This window comes from Cricetulus griseus, chromosome X (genome assembly GCF_003668045.3).
Source record: "Cricetulus griseus strain 17A/GY chromosome X, alternate assembly CriGri-PICRH-1.0, whole genome shotgun sequence".
In the NCBI taxonomy this organism is placed as follows: Eukaryota; Metazoa; Chordata; class Mammalia; order Rodentia; family Cricetidae; genus Cricetulus; species Cricetulus griseus.
Window position 1 is genome coordinate 1,395,370 of NC_048604.1, and position 15,810 is coordinate 1,411,179.

Sequence of the window (15,810 nt, forward strand, 5' to 3'; positions counted from 1 at the left end):
CAGTATGGCCTAGAATAGACCAACCTTGTACCTCACCCTCCAAGTAATGTGTTATTTTGGTCTTGCACAACCACAGCTGGCTTTTTTCTCCACGTTGCTTTGAAACCGTGCCTCACACTTGTAGCCCAGGCTGGCCTTGAACTTCCAATGATCCTCCAGCTTCACCTTCCCATCTTCTGGAATTACAGGTGCTTTACTAAGATATAATTCATCTTTCATGTCATGTATTTAATGTATACAGTTCAGTGCCATCTTAATATAATCGTAAAGATGTGCAGCCATCACTGCTATCTAATTCTGAAACATTGTCATCACCTCTTTTTCTGTTTGTTTTTTCTTTCTTTTTGGTTTTTCTTTTTCTTTTTTTTTTTGTTTGTTTTTTGTTTTTTGTTTTTTGTTTTTCCGGGACCGGGTTTCTTTGTGTAACTTTGGAGCCTATCCTGGCACTCAATCTGGAGACCAGGCTGGCCTCAAACTCACAGAGATCCACCTGCCTCTGCCTCCCAAGTGCCATTTTCATCACTTCTAAAACCAACTCTGTAGCAGTTACCTATCATTCTCTATTAACCTCACATACATACCCAAGCTCTGGGAAGCAGTCATGTACTTACTGACTGTGGAGTTGCCTCTTCAGGACATCTCAAATACAGTCATGCAATATAAATGTGTTTTTATGTTCATTCTTTCACTTAATATTTTCAAGTTTTAGCCGGGCGGTGGTGACGCACGCCTTTAATCCCAGCACTCGGGAGGCAGAGGCAGGTGGATCACTGTGAGTTCGAGACTAGCCTGGTCTACAAGAGCTAGTTCCAGGACAGCCTCCAAAGCCACAGGGAAACCCTGTCTCGAAAAACAAAAAAAAATATTTTCAAGTTTTATCATAGTTATACCATGGATCAAGACTTTCTTTTTGGGCCAGCTAATATCCTGTTGCATAGATAAGCCAAAATTTATTTATTCTCTCATTAACTGACAAAATTTTGAATTGCTTCCCTCTTGGGCTATTTGCATAATGTTACTAGGAACAGTTTTTTTAAAAAGATTTTATTTATTTATTATGTACCCAGTCTTCTGCCTGCATGCAGATCTCATTCAAGGCAGTTGTAAGCCACCATGTGGTTGCTGGGAATTGAACTCAGGACCTCTGGAAGAGCAGTCAGTGCTCTTAACCACTGAGTCATCTCTCCAGCCCACTAGGAACACTTCTACATATTGTTTATTTGTAGATAGATTCTCATATAGCTTAAGCTGATCTTTAATTCCTAATCCTCCTGCCTTCACCACCTTCCAAAAGTTGGGCTTACAGGTGTGCACCACTTCTTTTTTATTCACATGTATACAAGTACATAAATATGGCAAACATCTGTACCCTTGTGCACATGCATGGAGGCCAGAGCAGAACACTTGATGTCTTTTATTGCTCTTTGGCTTATTGTTACCTGTCTCCACTCCCCCAAAGCTGTGGTTGTAGACACATGTATAGCTCTGATTGACTATTTAAGTAGGTGCTTCGAATTCAAGCTCATTTCCTCAAGCAAATGTTCTTGTAGAGCAAAGGTTCTTGCCTACCAAACCATCCCCCAGCCTTCTTTTTGGATTTTTGAGACATTCTTTCTATATAGCTTGATAACTCACATGTAGAGCAGTAAACTAGGTTGTCTTTAAACTCTTAGTGATCTTCCTGACCCTACCTTCCAAGTTCTGGGATTAGAGGCTTTTGATATCACACTGGCTTCTCTTTTGTGTTTGTTTTGGTTTGGGTTTTTGAGACAGGGTTTCTCTGTGTAGCCCTGGCTGTCCTGGCACTTACTCTGTAGACCAGGCTGGTCTCTACCTCCCAAGTGCTGAGATTAAAGGTGTGCACCACCACCATACAGCTTATTTTATTATTTTATGTACATGATTTGGTTTTTCTGCATTTATAAATGCATACCAAATACAAGTCTAGTACTCTTGAAGGTCAGAAGAGGGCATTACATCTTGTGGGACTAGAATTGCATACAGTTGTGAGCTGTCATGTGGGTGCTGGGGGTGGAACCCTGGTCCTCTGCAAAAGCAACAAATGCTGCTCTTAACTGGTGAAACAACTCTCCGGTCCTGGTCGTAAACTCTTCATTCTCCTGCCTCAGCCTCTCACCTGCTGGAATCAAAGGCATGCCTCACCATCCAGAAAGAATGAATTTTATTTTTTAAAGTTTTACAAATTTATTTTATATTAATGGGTCTTTATCTGCATGTATATCAATGCACCATGTGCATGCAGTGCTCTCAGAGGCCAGAGGAGGGCACTAGATACCCTGGAACTGGAGTTACAGACAGTAATTAGCCACCATATGGTGCTCAGAATCAAACCCAGGTCCTCTGGATGAGCAGCCAGTGCTCTTAACCACTGAGCCAAATCTCCAGCCCTAAAAATGAATTTTATACTGGGTGTTAAGGACGTGGTTCAGCAGTTAATAGAGCATACTGCCCTTGTGGAGGACCCAACCAAGTTCAGTTTCCAGAACCCATGTCTGGTAGCTCACAAATGCCTATAACTCCAGATCCATGGCATGGGATGCCTCTGTCCTCAATAGGCACCTCCTCAATAAGTACCTACATTCATATGCACAGATGTAATCAGATTAGTGACTACCGTAATTGTCATCATAGAACGTACATCCAGTAACTGATGAAAGCAGATGCAGAGATCCACAGCCAAGCACTGGGACGAGCTCTGAGAGTCCAGTTGAAGAGAGGAAGGAGGGATTGTATGAGCAAGGGAAGGGGATCAAGATCATGACAGAAAAACCCAGAGAGACAACTGATCTGAGCTTGTGGGAGCTCACGGACTCTGGACAGACAGTTAGGGAGAGGACATGGGACCAATCTAGGCTCTCTGCATTTGGGTGACAGTTGTATAGCTTGGTCTTTTGTGGGGCCACTAGCAGAGGGACCAGGACCTGTCCCTGATGCATGAATTGGGTTTTTGGAACCTATTCCCTATGGTGGGATGCCTTGTTCAGCCTTGATGGAGGGGGAGGAGCTTGGTCCTGCCTCAATTTGATATGCCATGCTTTGTTGATTTCAAGGGAGACTTTACCCCAACTGAATGGAGATGGAGGAAGAGTGGATGGGGGAAGCAGGGAGTGGGGGAAGGAATAGGAGGAGAGGGGGGAGGAGAAACTGTGGTTGATATGTAAAATAAATTTTAAAATGATGAAAAAATAAGAATCTTCTTAACAAGCCGGGCGTTGGTGGCTCACGCCTTTAATCCCAGCACTCGGGAGGCAGAGGCAAGCAGATCTCTGTGAGTTCGAGACCAGCCTGGTCTACAAAAGCTAGTTCCAGGACAGCCTCCAAAGCCACAGAGAAACCCTGTCTCAAAAAACCAAAAAAAAAAATACATGAAAAATCAGGAAAATGTTTATATGCTTATATTAGATGGCACAAATGCTATTATCTTTCATACATAAAAGGTACCTATATTTCAGATTTTTTTAGGAGGAGGGCTAGAGCTAGGCAGTGGTGGTGCACACCTTTAATCCCAGGACTTGGGAGGCAGAGGCAGGTGAATCTCTGAGTTTGAGGTCAGCCTGATCTACAGAGTGAGTTCTAGGACAGCCAGAGCTATATAGTGACACCCTGTCTTGAAAAAAAAGGTGGAGGGCTAGAGAGGTGGTTCAGTGATTTAAACACTTGTTCTTACAGAGTACCTAGGTTTGGTTCCAAGTACCCACATGGTGACTCAAAACCAACTGTAACTCCAGTTCCAAGGGATCCACTACCTTCTTCTGGCCTCCATGGATATTTATCTACATGCAAACAAAACTCTCATACATATAAAACAAATAAAAAATTTAGAGAGGCTGGCAAGATAGCTCAGTAGCTCAACAGATAAAGGCACTTGCTGCCAAGTCGGAGGACCTGAGTTGGATTCTTAGAACCCACATTACAGAAAGAAAGAACTGACTCTTGCAAGTTGTACTCTGGCCTACATACACATTATGACAATGTTCACACCCAAACACAGATACAGAAACATAACAAAAAGATCACCAAAGCTATACATGGTGGGTACATGTCTATAGTCCTCACACAAGGGAGGTAGAGGCAGAAGGATTAGGAGTTGAAGACCATGCTCAGAATATGACTTCAGGGCCAGCCTGGGTTACACAAAACCTCATTTTAAAACAAATAGAATCTGGAGAAATGGCTCAGAAAATAAGAGAACTTGCTGCTCTTGAAGAGGTCCTGGGTTCAGTTCCCAGCACCTACACTGTGGCTCATGATCCCTTCTGTCTGTATGAGAGTTTCTATATTGAATTAAATGAGGCATAAAGACTCTCTCTGTGGGTATAGTTAGCACCATCCTATGGGCCAGAGTCCCAGAATGAATAAAAGGAACTGAGCTGAGCACTAGCTTTCACCTCTCCCTGCTTCCTGAATGTGGATGCAACGTAACCAGTTGCCTCAAGCTCCTGCTACCATACTTTCTCTGCCATGATGGATTGTACTGTCAAACTATGACACAAAATAAACCCTTTGTTTTTTAAATTTTATGTGCATTGGTGTTTTGCCTACATGTTTGTCTGTGTGAGGGTGTCAGATACCCTGGAACTAGACCTACAGAAAATTCTGAGGTGCCATGTGGGTGCTGAGAACTGAACCCAGGTCCTATGGAAGAGCAGCCAGTACTCTTAACTGCTGAGCCACCTGTCCAGCCCCACTCACCCTTCTTCCTTAAGTAGCTTCTGTCAGGTATTTTATTGCAACAAGGAACATAATACAGCTCAACATGTCAGACAAAGGGATCCTGTGTTCCACCATGGCAGTCTTCTGCCCCTCTATTGGCCACAAGAATGCCAGGCATGTTGATATGTCTTTAAACCCAGAACTCAGGAGGCAGAGACCGATGGCTCTCTATGAGTTTGTGGCCAGTCTGGTCTACATAAGGAGTCCCAGGATAGACAGGGCTACACAAAAAGACTCGTCTCAAATAAATAAAACAAACAAAAAACTGACCTCTCCTTCCCTGACAGACCTTTGTCTTCTTAGTCTTGACCCTAAGGACTCCCCAGACACTTGGTGTTGTTTCCAAAAAATAGATCCTTTCCCATCAAGACTCAGGACTGAATTTCAAGGAGTTCCTTTTCTAGAAGCTGCAGGACTGGAGGTAGTTCCTATCTAGGTATGACTGAGTCCCATGGGCCTCAGATCCATATGAATGTAGAGTTCAAGGAGCTTGGAGGCTAAAAAGTGTATTTGAGGCACTAATATGTGGATGAGATAGCCGAGAGAGAACTTTTTCTCCACAGTGCCTTCTTTTCTGATGGTTTCTCAAAAGACAGATTGGGGTTGTCATGGAGAACTAAGACAATTTGCACCTAGGACTCCCAGCAGCATACATCTGGAGTAGATGATGAGGTCTAACTATCTACTACAATGTGCTCCCAAGATACCCTGACCTACTCTACCCTCTTCCCTCCTCAGAGTGATTTCAGATGTCTCTACCATAGGCAGTCAAGGACTTAAGAGCTCCTAGCTAGCAGCCAGGCCTCCTCCAGCCACAGCAAAGCTCACTACATAGTACCATCAAATATTCATGTTTGCCAAAGAGGCAAGATGCTCTCCATAGTACAGACAAGCATCTGGCCTCAAACAAGGAAAGGAATCCCAGCTTACTTTCTCTACTCTCCAAGCTGGACCACTATGTCTTAGCTTACCCAAGAGGAATGGAGAGAGCTGGCCATTGAAATGGCATAGCCAGTGGTACTGGAGGCTGAAGCACTGCCCACCCCCAGCTAGATCCTGCCCCTAGAGCTATAACAGTGACCAGTCCCCATGAAGACTGAGCACGGTAGACACAGATGTGGCAAGTGAACAGTGACTCCAAGGCACCCATAGTAGCCCTGAGTGCTGGGACTAGAGAGAGGAGCTGGGAGTGGTTGCTTGGCAAGACCCCATGGAAGAGGCAGCTAAGAGGACACAAGGACCTGGGAAGGAGGCTAAAGGAGGTATTCCCTTTCATTGTAGAGCCCTGTCCAAGCCTGAGGACATGTCCCCACATTCAAGAACAACAGTATCCTTTCAACAACAGTTATCCATTCAACAACATTAAGTGTCCTGGGGAAGGGAAGGCTGGGCCTTCCCTTAGAAAGCCCTCCTTTTCTGTTCAGATTTGTTGCCCTATCAGTTTCCAGATAAGTGAAATGTGCAGAAGAGGCCAATCTACAGAAAGACTAAAAGCTGCTAGGGTCTAGACCTGGCAATATGGGGAATGACTGCTAAAAACCCAGAAGTCCTTGGAATAATGCAAATGTTCTCAAAGAATATGGAGGGGATGGTTGCCTGCATTGTGAATAAACTAATCTATTCACTCAATTATATAGTTTAAAAATGAACAGGTGATGTGCACACACCTTTAATCCCAACACTCAGGAAGCAGAGGCAGATGGATTTCTGAGTTCGAAGCCACCCTGGGCTACACACTGAGTTCTTAGGACAGCTATGGCTATGTAGAGAGATCCTGTCTAAAAAATAAGTAAAATGCATAGGTGAAGAAAAGAATCCTTTGGTGTGGTTTGTGTAAGAGATTGACACACAGGGTCTTACTCTGTAGCTCAAGCTGGCCTGGAACTTGCTATGCAACCCAGACTAATCTCAAAACTCATGATCTCTCTACTTCTACTTCACTAGTGCTAGAATTACAGGTATGCTCAACACACCTGATAAAATTACCAAACTATTATATAAATGTTAGTTCAACAAAAATGTTTTAGGGCTGGGAGATAGCTCAGTTGGTAAAGTGTTTTCCTTGCAAACATGAGATTATGAGTTTAAAACCTAGAATCCATACTTTTTGGGGTTTTTTGAGGCAGGATTTCTCTGTGGCTTTGCAGGCTGTCCTGGAACTAGCTCTTGTAGACCAGGTTGATCTCGAACTCACAGAGATCCGCCTGCCTCTGCCTCCTGAGTGTTGGGATTAAAGGTGTGAACCACTAATGCCCAGCTAGAATCCATATTTTTAAAAGCCCAACATTGATGGTATACATGTCCAATTTCAACCCTGGAGCTCCCTGGGGCTCACCGACCTGCCAGTCTAGTGTACTTAGCAAGTTCCAGGCCAGTGGGAGATCCTGTCTCAAAAAAAAATGTTGGACAACAGAATGATACCCATAGTTGCCTTCTGGCATGTGCACACAAGCACACACACACATTCTCTAAAAATAAAGCACAGGTTCTTATAATACACAGCTTTATAATGCACTCTGCTCAATGTGTACTTTTTTATTGTAAAAGACAAAATCAGTAATGACAATATCAGGGCACCTGGAGCCCTGGGGGAGCGCTGAGGAGAGCCAAGGTCATGCCAACTTCTGGATGTTCACCGGATCTGGTGTGAGAAAATGGGGACACGTGAAACAAGGAATGGAAGCCAGGAAATAAATAGGGGCAGGCTATCATGCTATCATGTCATATCTGATTCTCTTCTCTCTCTCTCTCTCTCTCTCTCTCTCTCTCTCTCTCTCTTCTCTCTCTCTCTCTCTCTGTGTGTGTGTGTGTGTGTGTGTGTGTGGTGTGTGTGTGTGTGTGTGTGTGCATGTTCATGTTTTAGTGATCTTGTTATGTAGCTTGGGATAGCTAGGAACTTGTGCTCCTCTTGCCTCAATCTCCCTAGTGGAGGGATTAAAGGTATGTGCCACCATATCAGATTAGTTATCTTTGGTTTCCAGGCAGGAAGGTTGCAGGTCACTGAAAGCTGAGATGACTCCCACCCTCTGACTTTGAGCTGCCCAGTCCAGCAGTGGGACCACCAAGAAGTGGCTTCTCAGGACCTAATCTTCCTGCCTGCCTTCCCTGCCTCCTTACCGTGTACTTGTCCCATTTCTTCTCTGGGTCATAGGGCTCCCAACGACTGGCAGGAAAGATGTGCTTGTTCTTCTCATACCAGCTCCTCAACACCACTTTGCCTGCATGTGACTGAGGAATGAAGGCTGTGATTCAGGGCCATACTACCTGACCTTGTCTTCCTGTGAATTCTCCCCAAGGGCAACCCCCATGTCAGGCTCAGGGCACCTTTGCCTGCCCAGTACCCTGGAACTATCATACCTCATCCTTCTCCACAGTGGCATCACTAAGCAGTCGTACATCATCATGAACATCGAAGTTGAAGAGTGGCCCTGGAGGGGAGAGGCAGTAATCCCAAGGCGATACTACTGCCCTTCCCAACATATTAGAGCAAGCTAGAGGGTAAGCCAAGTTACAATCACTTACCACTCTTTCCTCGAGCCTTGGTGACGATGAAATCGTAGAAGCTATGATGCTAGGAGCAGAGGGTGGGGAAAGGAAAGCTTGATGATCCATCTAGGCCTCTATCACCCACTACTCCCTGCAGCCCATCCTGCAGGGTGGGAGCAGGCACCACCATGCCTACCATCCCTGGAAGAATGTACAGCAGTATGGTGACTCTCCTATGAAATTAGTGTGCATGACCCAGGGTTGAAGTGACTTACATGGGGAATGATTAAGTCCTCCTTGATATACATGAGCTGCTCCACCCCTGCTGACCTGAGAGAGATAGGAGGGGATGAGCAACTGGAAGTCAGCAGAGTTGGCACAATGTTTTAAGCCTTACTTTAAGGGAAGCTGTGTAGTTTAGTGAACCTAGGATGGGAGTCCCAGTGTCCTCTACTTCTAGACCATATCACCAAGGCAGAGTTCTCTCACCTAAGCTCTCTACAGAAGGAAGTTAAGAAAAAAGAGCATAGCTCTCCTCTTTTTTTTTTGGTTTTTGAGACAGGGTTTCTCTGTGTAGCCCTGGCTGTCCTGGAACACACTCTTTAGACCAGGTTGGTCTCAAATTCACAGAGATCCGGCTGCCTCTGCCTCCCAAGTGCTGGGATTAAAAGTATGCACTGTTACTGACCAGCTAAAATGTTTTTTATTTTATGTACATTGGTGTTTTATCTGAATGTATGTCTGTGTGAGGATGTCAGGTCCCCTGGAACTGGAGTTACAGACAGATATGAGCCACTACATATGTGCTGGGAATTGAACTCAGGACCTTTGGAAGAGCTGCCAGTGGTCTCAACCTCTGAGCCATCTCTCCAGCCTCACAGCTCTCCTCTGTAAGGAGCACAATGATCAGCATAACATATTCACAGCTGTGGAGCAGTCAGAAGGTTGTTTGATACCCTGGCCAGAAAGGCAGGCTCTTCACAGATGTACAACACAGACACACACAGTGCAGTGTGTTCACCTGAGCTCACTGAAGTCTTTGCGCAAGATCTCGAGTGCTTTCTGCAGGAACTGCTGCATCGTGTTGCCCTTTTTCATCTGCAGAAGCAGTTATACCAGTGAGTTGGGATGGAAAGACAACAGCCCAAAAAAATATCTCTAAAAAGCCAAAGACCCACTCTACTAGCCACAGAGGTTTCCCAAGCCAAGACTGTCAGCTATTTTCCACTGAACTCAAGACAAAAGAGTCTTTCCACTGCCTACCTTAACTGTGCGCCGGTGTCCAGAGCCATCCCAGTAACTAAAGGTGATTTCAATCTCTTCGCCTACAAAGAACAGTTGCCTCTTGGTCTCCAGACTCAAGTGCTCAAGAGTTCCCTTGAGATACATAGCCAAGGTGAATATTTGCAAGAGAACTGTTTGGGCCTTAGCTCTGTTCTCCTCTCACTGCCCCAACTCTAGACCACATATGCCCAACTCTACTAGCATCTTATTGTTTGTTTTTGTGTCTGTTTTCTTTTGTCACTGGGTTTCATGTAGCCAAGGCTGGTTTCAAACTAACCATGTAAATAAAATGACCTTGAACTTCAGATCCTCTTGCCTTAGTCTCTTGAGTGCTGGGATAACAGGTAAAACCACTGTATCTAGCTATATAGTACTCACTCTTGATTTTCTCCTGCTTGGCTTCCCACTCCTGACGTAGCTCTTCTCGAAGCCGATTCTCCTCCTCCTAAGAGGAAATGGACAAAGGATGAGGTTCAGGGTTGCTCCCTGGGTTAGAGTCTCCAAGGCCAACTTCATGAACACCATCAAAGTCAACACCAGAGCTAGGCAGTTTATACCTCTCGGTCCCTGTCAGGCAAGAAGCTTGTGTCCACATCAGGATTCTTCCCCAATTTTCTTTTCTTTGTGGTGATCTCTAAAGCAAATAGGACAAAAAACATCTTATCATTTTTCAGAAAATGGTTCTGTGGGTTTGTTTTTAAACAAAGTCACATTTATGTAGTCCTGAGTGGCCTGGAACTTACTCTGTAGACCAGACTGAACTCAAACTCAGAGATCTGCCTGCCTCTGCCTCCCAAGTGCTGGGACTAAAGGTGTGCACCATGCCTGCCCTAAAAAGGATTTTGATCTCTGTGGACCTCTGTAAGGTCTCTCAGGCCCCTGGAGCATCTTTTAAGAACTACTGACTTAGCCAGCCATGGTGGCACATACCTTTAATCCCAGTACTCTGAAGAGGAGAAGCATGCCAGGATCAGAGTATAAGCCCAGCTTGGTACACAGTGAGTGCCAGACATGCCAACACGTGCGGTTGTGGCAGCCCACACCTTTAATCCCAGCACTTGGGAGGCAGAGGCAGGGGGCTCTCTGTGAGTTCAAGGCCAGTCTGGTCTACAGAGTACCAGGACAGTCTCCAAAGCCACAGAGAAACCCTGTCTCAAAAAAAAAAAATACCAAACAAACCACCAGACAGTAGTGGCTCACACCTTTAATCCCAGCACTCGGGAGGCAAAGGAAGGTGGATCTCTGTGAGTTCAAGATCAGTCTGGTCTACAGAGTAAGTGCCAGAACTGGCTCCAAAGTTACACAGAGAAACCCTGTCTTGAAAAACCAAAAGTAAATAAACAAATAAAATAAAGAAAAAAACAAAAACAGTACTAACCTTGATAAATAACAAGCATAAACTAAAAGAAAAAAAATAATAGATGCCAGGGTGCTGGGTGCTCGGGTCCTGTTGTTAAGACCCCAAGATGAAATCTCTGGATGGAAGGGGAAAACCCACCAAGCCATGCTTTTCAAAAGCCCCAGTGAACTAGGTGTAGTGGCACACACCTGCAATCCTAGCACTCAGAAGGCTAAGGCAAGAGCATTGAAATTTGGAGGCCAGCCTAGGATATATAGTGAGACTATCTGAAAGAAAAAATGTCACTGATACACAATGAGGTTGACAACCACTCCACTAGCCTGTGCAATCCAGAACTCCTAAGGTGGAGGCAAGATCACTATCAAGGCCAGACTGAGCTTTATAGTACCCTGTCTCAAAATAAATCAAGTAAAACAAAAAATAACACTACTCGCCACACTGACCTCTACTGGGTTAAATATACTGCTAAAATTAAAATGGAAGGGCCCAGTGTGGTAGTGCACACTTACAATCTTAGCATTGAGGAAAATTGGGAGTATCTGGAGTTCAAGGCCAGCCTTAGCTACATGAAAACCTGTCTTAATAAAAGAAATTTTTAAAAAATTACAGTGGCAGGAAGCAACCAGAGGAGAGGGGCCTACATGGCTAAGATAACAGCTATTACCTAACTTATTCCAAGTTCTCAAATGCATCCTTTGTCCTGTTATTACAGTATAACTGTTTCACTTTATCATCTACTCTTCCTGTCTCCTCCCATCTCTGCAACTAAAGAGCTCATCATGTGACTCGCTCACATTGATCTAGCCAATTTCCCCCGGGCTCTTGGGGAATCCTGAGCATACTGAGCCCATACTGACTGTGTAGCCTGGCCATGCACAGAACAGATATACATACATAGGACTATACATTGGAAGCATTGGACTTCAGCAGGTATAGATCAAATTCACCAATCACATCAGTGCCCAGTGGCCACCTGTAGTGAGCAGTTACAATACCTGACAGTAGCCAGGCATACTGTCCTATGCTTTAATCCCAGCACTCAGGGAAGCAGAGGCAAGTGTATCTCTGTGAATTCAAGGCCAGCCTTGTCTACAAAGTGAGTTCCAGACAGCCAGGACTATTACACAGACAAACCCAACTCAAAAAAATCGAAAACAAAACAAACAAAAAACCTCCACAATATCTGACAGTGTATTCATGAACATTCCCATTATTTCAGAAAGTTTCAATAGGCAAGCCTAATCCAGACTATCTTCTCCCTGCCTCAGTTTATCCTGGGTGGGCCAAAGGACAGCTTCTGGATCCTTATATACCAGGAACTAGTAGTACTCTGGTAACTTCTCACACTGGTGGGTCCTGTACAGGGGCTACTGGCCTAGCTCTGACTCAAGTCTACGCTGACAGCAATTCTATTACTTTAGCTTTAAAAATATGGTGATTGCTGCCTCATTTCTGTCTTCTTCTCCTACCCTGGGTGAAACTGGGGACCACAAGCCCAGTAGGTGACTCAGGCTAAAACATGAATGTGTGTCTTCCTTTGCCAGCCCAAATGTCAGCCCAAATGCCAGGACAGAGCTCTGGCGGGCAGTGCCCTCACCTTCCCTCTCCAGTTCCTCCTCATACATGGCCACCTCTTCCTCCTCTTCACCTCCCTCCTCTTCTTCCTCCAAGGTGAAGGACAGGCTAGAGATCTTCCGTTTGGCCTCCTTCTTGCGCTCCTTCTCTCGCAGCTTCTCTAGCTTCCTACCAAGGCATGGGTGGCCATCATGCCCCATGTTCCTGTCCTGAGACCCCTTCTCTGACCCAGAACCACTGTGTACCTAGCATGGGGTTCACTTAGCACAGGGTAGATCTTCCCAGCACCCCAGAGGGATTCTTTTTGCCCTAGTTTACTTCAAGCTAAAAGGCAGGGCTCTAATTATGACACACCAACCATAAAGGACACAGGGGTCATGGGACAGAGAGGAATGGGGACAATGCAGGCTGTTCAGGCACCCAGTAAAAAGAAAGGGCTCAGAAAGGACTCACCACCTTTACAGAGGAACAGAAAGAAAGATAAACCTGGAAAGTGAGAACCAGTGTGGAGCTCAATAGATACCACAACTGCTCCCAAAGCAGAAAATGGGGTCTCCCTATGGAATGGGAATGGGAACAGACTGACCCACCCCCAGGAGTTCCCAAGCACTCGCTGTACTATAATGGGAGGACTGCTAAGAGAGGATGGGGGACCCACAGCTGTAGCTCCTTTGACTGCTCCTTTTTTGCCAGCTGCTTCTCTCTCTCCTTCACCAGTGCCTCCTGCTTGGCCTTCATGTCATTCAGGGTCACAAGACCTGGGAGGCAAGGAGACATGGAAGAAAAGGCTGGTCACCCAGGGCCAGTGAAGGAGTAGCCCCTGGGTCTGGAAGAAGATGGTCCTGCTTACCCACAGTACTGGACTTGAGCTCTGCTTCCACAGCATCATAGTGTGCAGAAAATTTCTTGTCAATGTTGGATTTCATTATATTCTCCTGCAGGGGAGGGACACATCAGTGAGGTATCCATCTACCATTCCACTATGGAAATGAAAGAGTGGCTGTGGGTCCTAGATCCTAGTCCTAGATCTGTGCCTGGACACACTGTGATACAATCTTACAAAAGACACACACACCCTTCCTTTTCTGAATGGAATGGTCCACAAAGCTAGGAGGGCTACATAGGAGCCAAAGGAGATTCTTTCCTTCACATAACTAAACTGTTCTGGCCCCTTCAGGTCTCCTGCTGGGGATCAGCACTCCCTCAGTAGCCTATAGCCACCACCATACTCACCTTTGGCCTTTTTCCTATCCAGCCTTTAAGCTGAAGTTCCTAAAACCCAAACCATGGGATTTCAGGAAAGGATAAAAGGAAAAAAAAAGAGGGATCAAAAGGTCCAGTCCAGTCCCCACCTCCACACCCATGAGAATTTTCCTTCTTTTTGGCCCAGGATACTGTCAGCAGCTATCCAGGTCACTGTTCTTCAGTCCAGCCCCATCTTAATAGGTGCCATGTAGGTCCCTCTCTGACCAGGACCTCCAAATGAGTGGTCAGTAGAGGTATACTTCCAGTTGCCACTGAGACAATGGGGTCAGAACTAGAGGACTAGGTGTCAATACAAGCATGACTGAGGGTTGATGATACCTCCATCTGAAGGCTGTTTCTTGGGTTTGGCTTCTCACTCCCCTAGATAGGACCTGCTCTCTCACCTGGAGAGCTAAGTCCCTGTTCTTCTCAGCAGTCTTGCCCAAAGGATCAAGCCGAGGTCTCCTCGGTACCGCGTCCCTGAATCCAGTGACCACTTACTGAAGCAGCCCTGAGGGAAGCGCTAGTACTCTGAGATGCTAAAGGCTCTTGAATGAGCTTCAGTGGTATACCCCTGTGCCTTTCCACAGGAAGCGAGCTCTTCCCTGTATGCACTGGAAGGCTGGAAACATGAACTAGGAAGCTTTGTGCTCAGGAGGGGTGCCAGCGAGTTTCGCTCAACATCAATGCCACCAAGAATCACTGACTGTGGCTCCCTCCTGCTGAAGTTTTCACAAGCTAGTGGTCTCAATTTCTGACATGGCCCAACACTGAGCCCATTTTACGAATTACACTGTCTCAGCTGGCTTCCGTAACCAGCCAGACACGCGCAAGCAAGTCCCGCCCCTGGGACTCCTAGCCCGCCTTGGGGACTCCCAGAGCCAAGTAGCAAGAGAGCGCCAGGGCGCCTGCGCTGAGCGCATGCTCTGAGGCGCCCCGGCCTGGCCCACACCTCAGCAATCCTCTGCTTCATCTGCTCCATTTGCTCACGCTGTTTCTCCCTTTTCTTCATCAGGTGCATGGCGCGGCCCGCCTCGCTTGCGGCGCCCTTATACTGAGCCATAGTGGCTGTGGCGGCGCGGCGGCGACGGCGGCGGCGGCCGGCGGCGGCGGCGCGGCGGCGGACGACGGCGGCGGCAGCAGTGTAGACTTGGTCTTAAAGCGTCCTGGCGGCGGCAGCGGCCTTTTAGTCAGATGACGTGTGACGTCAGCCACCAGGGAACGTGCAGACGCCAGCCTAGCCTTACGCCCGTGGCTCTGGCACGTGATCACACTTTGCCCCGCCCCACAGACTGCTGGGATCCTAGTTTTGAGAAACCACAAGTTCTTTCTGCTGCCACTTTTGTGACAGAGTTATACCCGCTAGCTTCCTGCACACCCTCAAAGTTAACTGCTGTCTTAAGCTAGATCTCCAGTCCTCTTACTTCCTCCTATTGGCCCCAGGAGCGCCCACTGAGTGCTGCGCTCCCCTGACATCTCCTAGACAGGTGTTGCCCTTCACTCTGAGGCTAAGTCTATTTCCCCTACTTGGTCACAGACTGACACTATATGGCTGCTTGTTTTTTGTTTTGTTTTGCTTTTTTTCCGAGAAAGGGTTTCTCTGTGTAACCTTGGCTGTCGTGGAACTCAGTCTGTAGACTAGGATGGCATCGAACTCTCAGCGACCTGCTCCTACCTCCCGAGTGCTGGCATTAAAGGCGTGAGCCACCACCTCTCGGTTGGCTGCTTGGATTTTTTGCTATCATCCAATGCTAGGTATGGGTCCCTTTGCTTCCCCAGGACTGAGACTAGCTCCTGATCCACACTCCTCTTGAAAATGTGTGTGTGTGAGGCTCAGGCAGTGATGGGTACTGGAGGAGGTATTTCCAGAGGACCCATGTTCAATTCCCAGCACCTACATAGCATCTCACAACGCCCTCTACTGACCTTTGCAGGCAGCAGACATGCAAGTAACGCACATTGGTCTAGGCAAAATACCCATACACATGAAATATTAAATGTATGTATATGTTTGTGTGTGCAAAAGCCATGGAATAATGTGCAGACGTCATATTGTGGAGTTGCCTTTACATGGGATCCAAAAATCAAATTCAAGGTTGCCTGGAAAGTGCCTTTACTAATTGAGC

The 15,810-nt window shown here is 46.3% G+C and overlaps 1 protein-coding gene across 1 annotated transcript; it reads right to left on the reverse strand.

Moving 5' to 3' along the window:
• Positions 1 to 7,237: 7,237 nt before the first annotated feature.
• Fam50a (family with sequence similarity 50 member A) lies at positions 7,238 to 14,807 on the reverse strand. Its single transcript, XM_027432451.2, has 13 exons — positions 14,637 to 14,807; positions 13,290 to 13,374; positions 13,098 to 13,197; positions 12,462 to 12,607; positions 10,062 to 10,138; positions 9,883 to 9,949; positions 9,484 to 9,545; positions 9,242 to 9,318; positions 8,496 to 8,550; positions 8,257 to 8,305; positions 8,092 to 8,162; positions 7,852 to 7,962; positions 7,238 to 7,375 (listed from the first exon to the last, which is right to left on the reverse strand). Exons 1-13 carry the CDS (start codon positions 14,745 to 14,747, stop codon positions 7,367 to 7,369), a joined length of 1,020 nt encoding a protein of 339 aa, XP_027288252.1. The 5' UTR covers positions 14,748 to 14,807; the 3' UTR covers positions 7,238 to 7,366.
• Between the last annotated feature and the right edge of the window lie 1,003 nt (positions 14,808 to 15,810).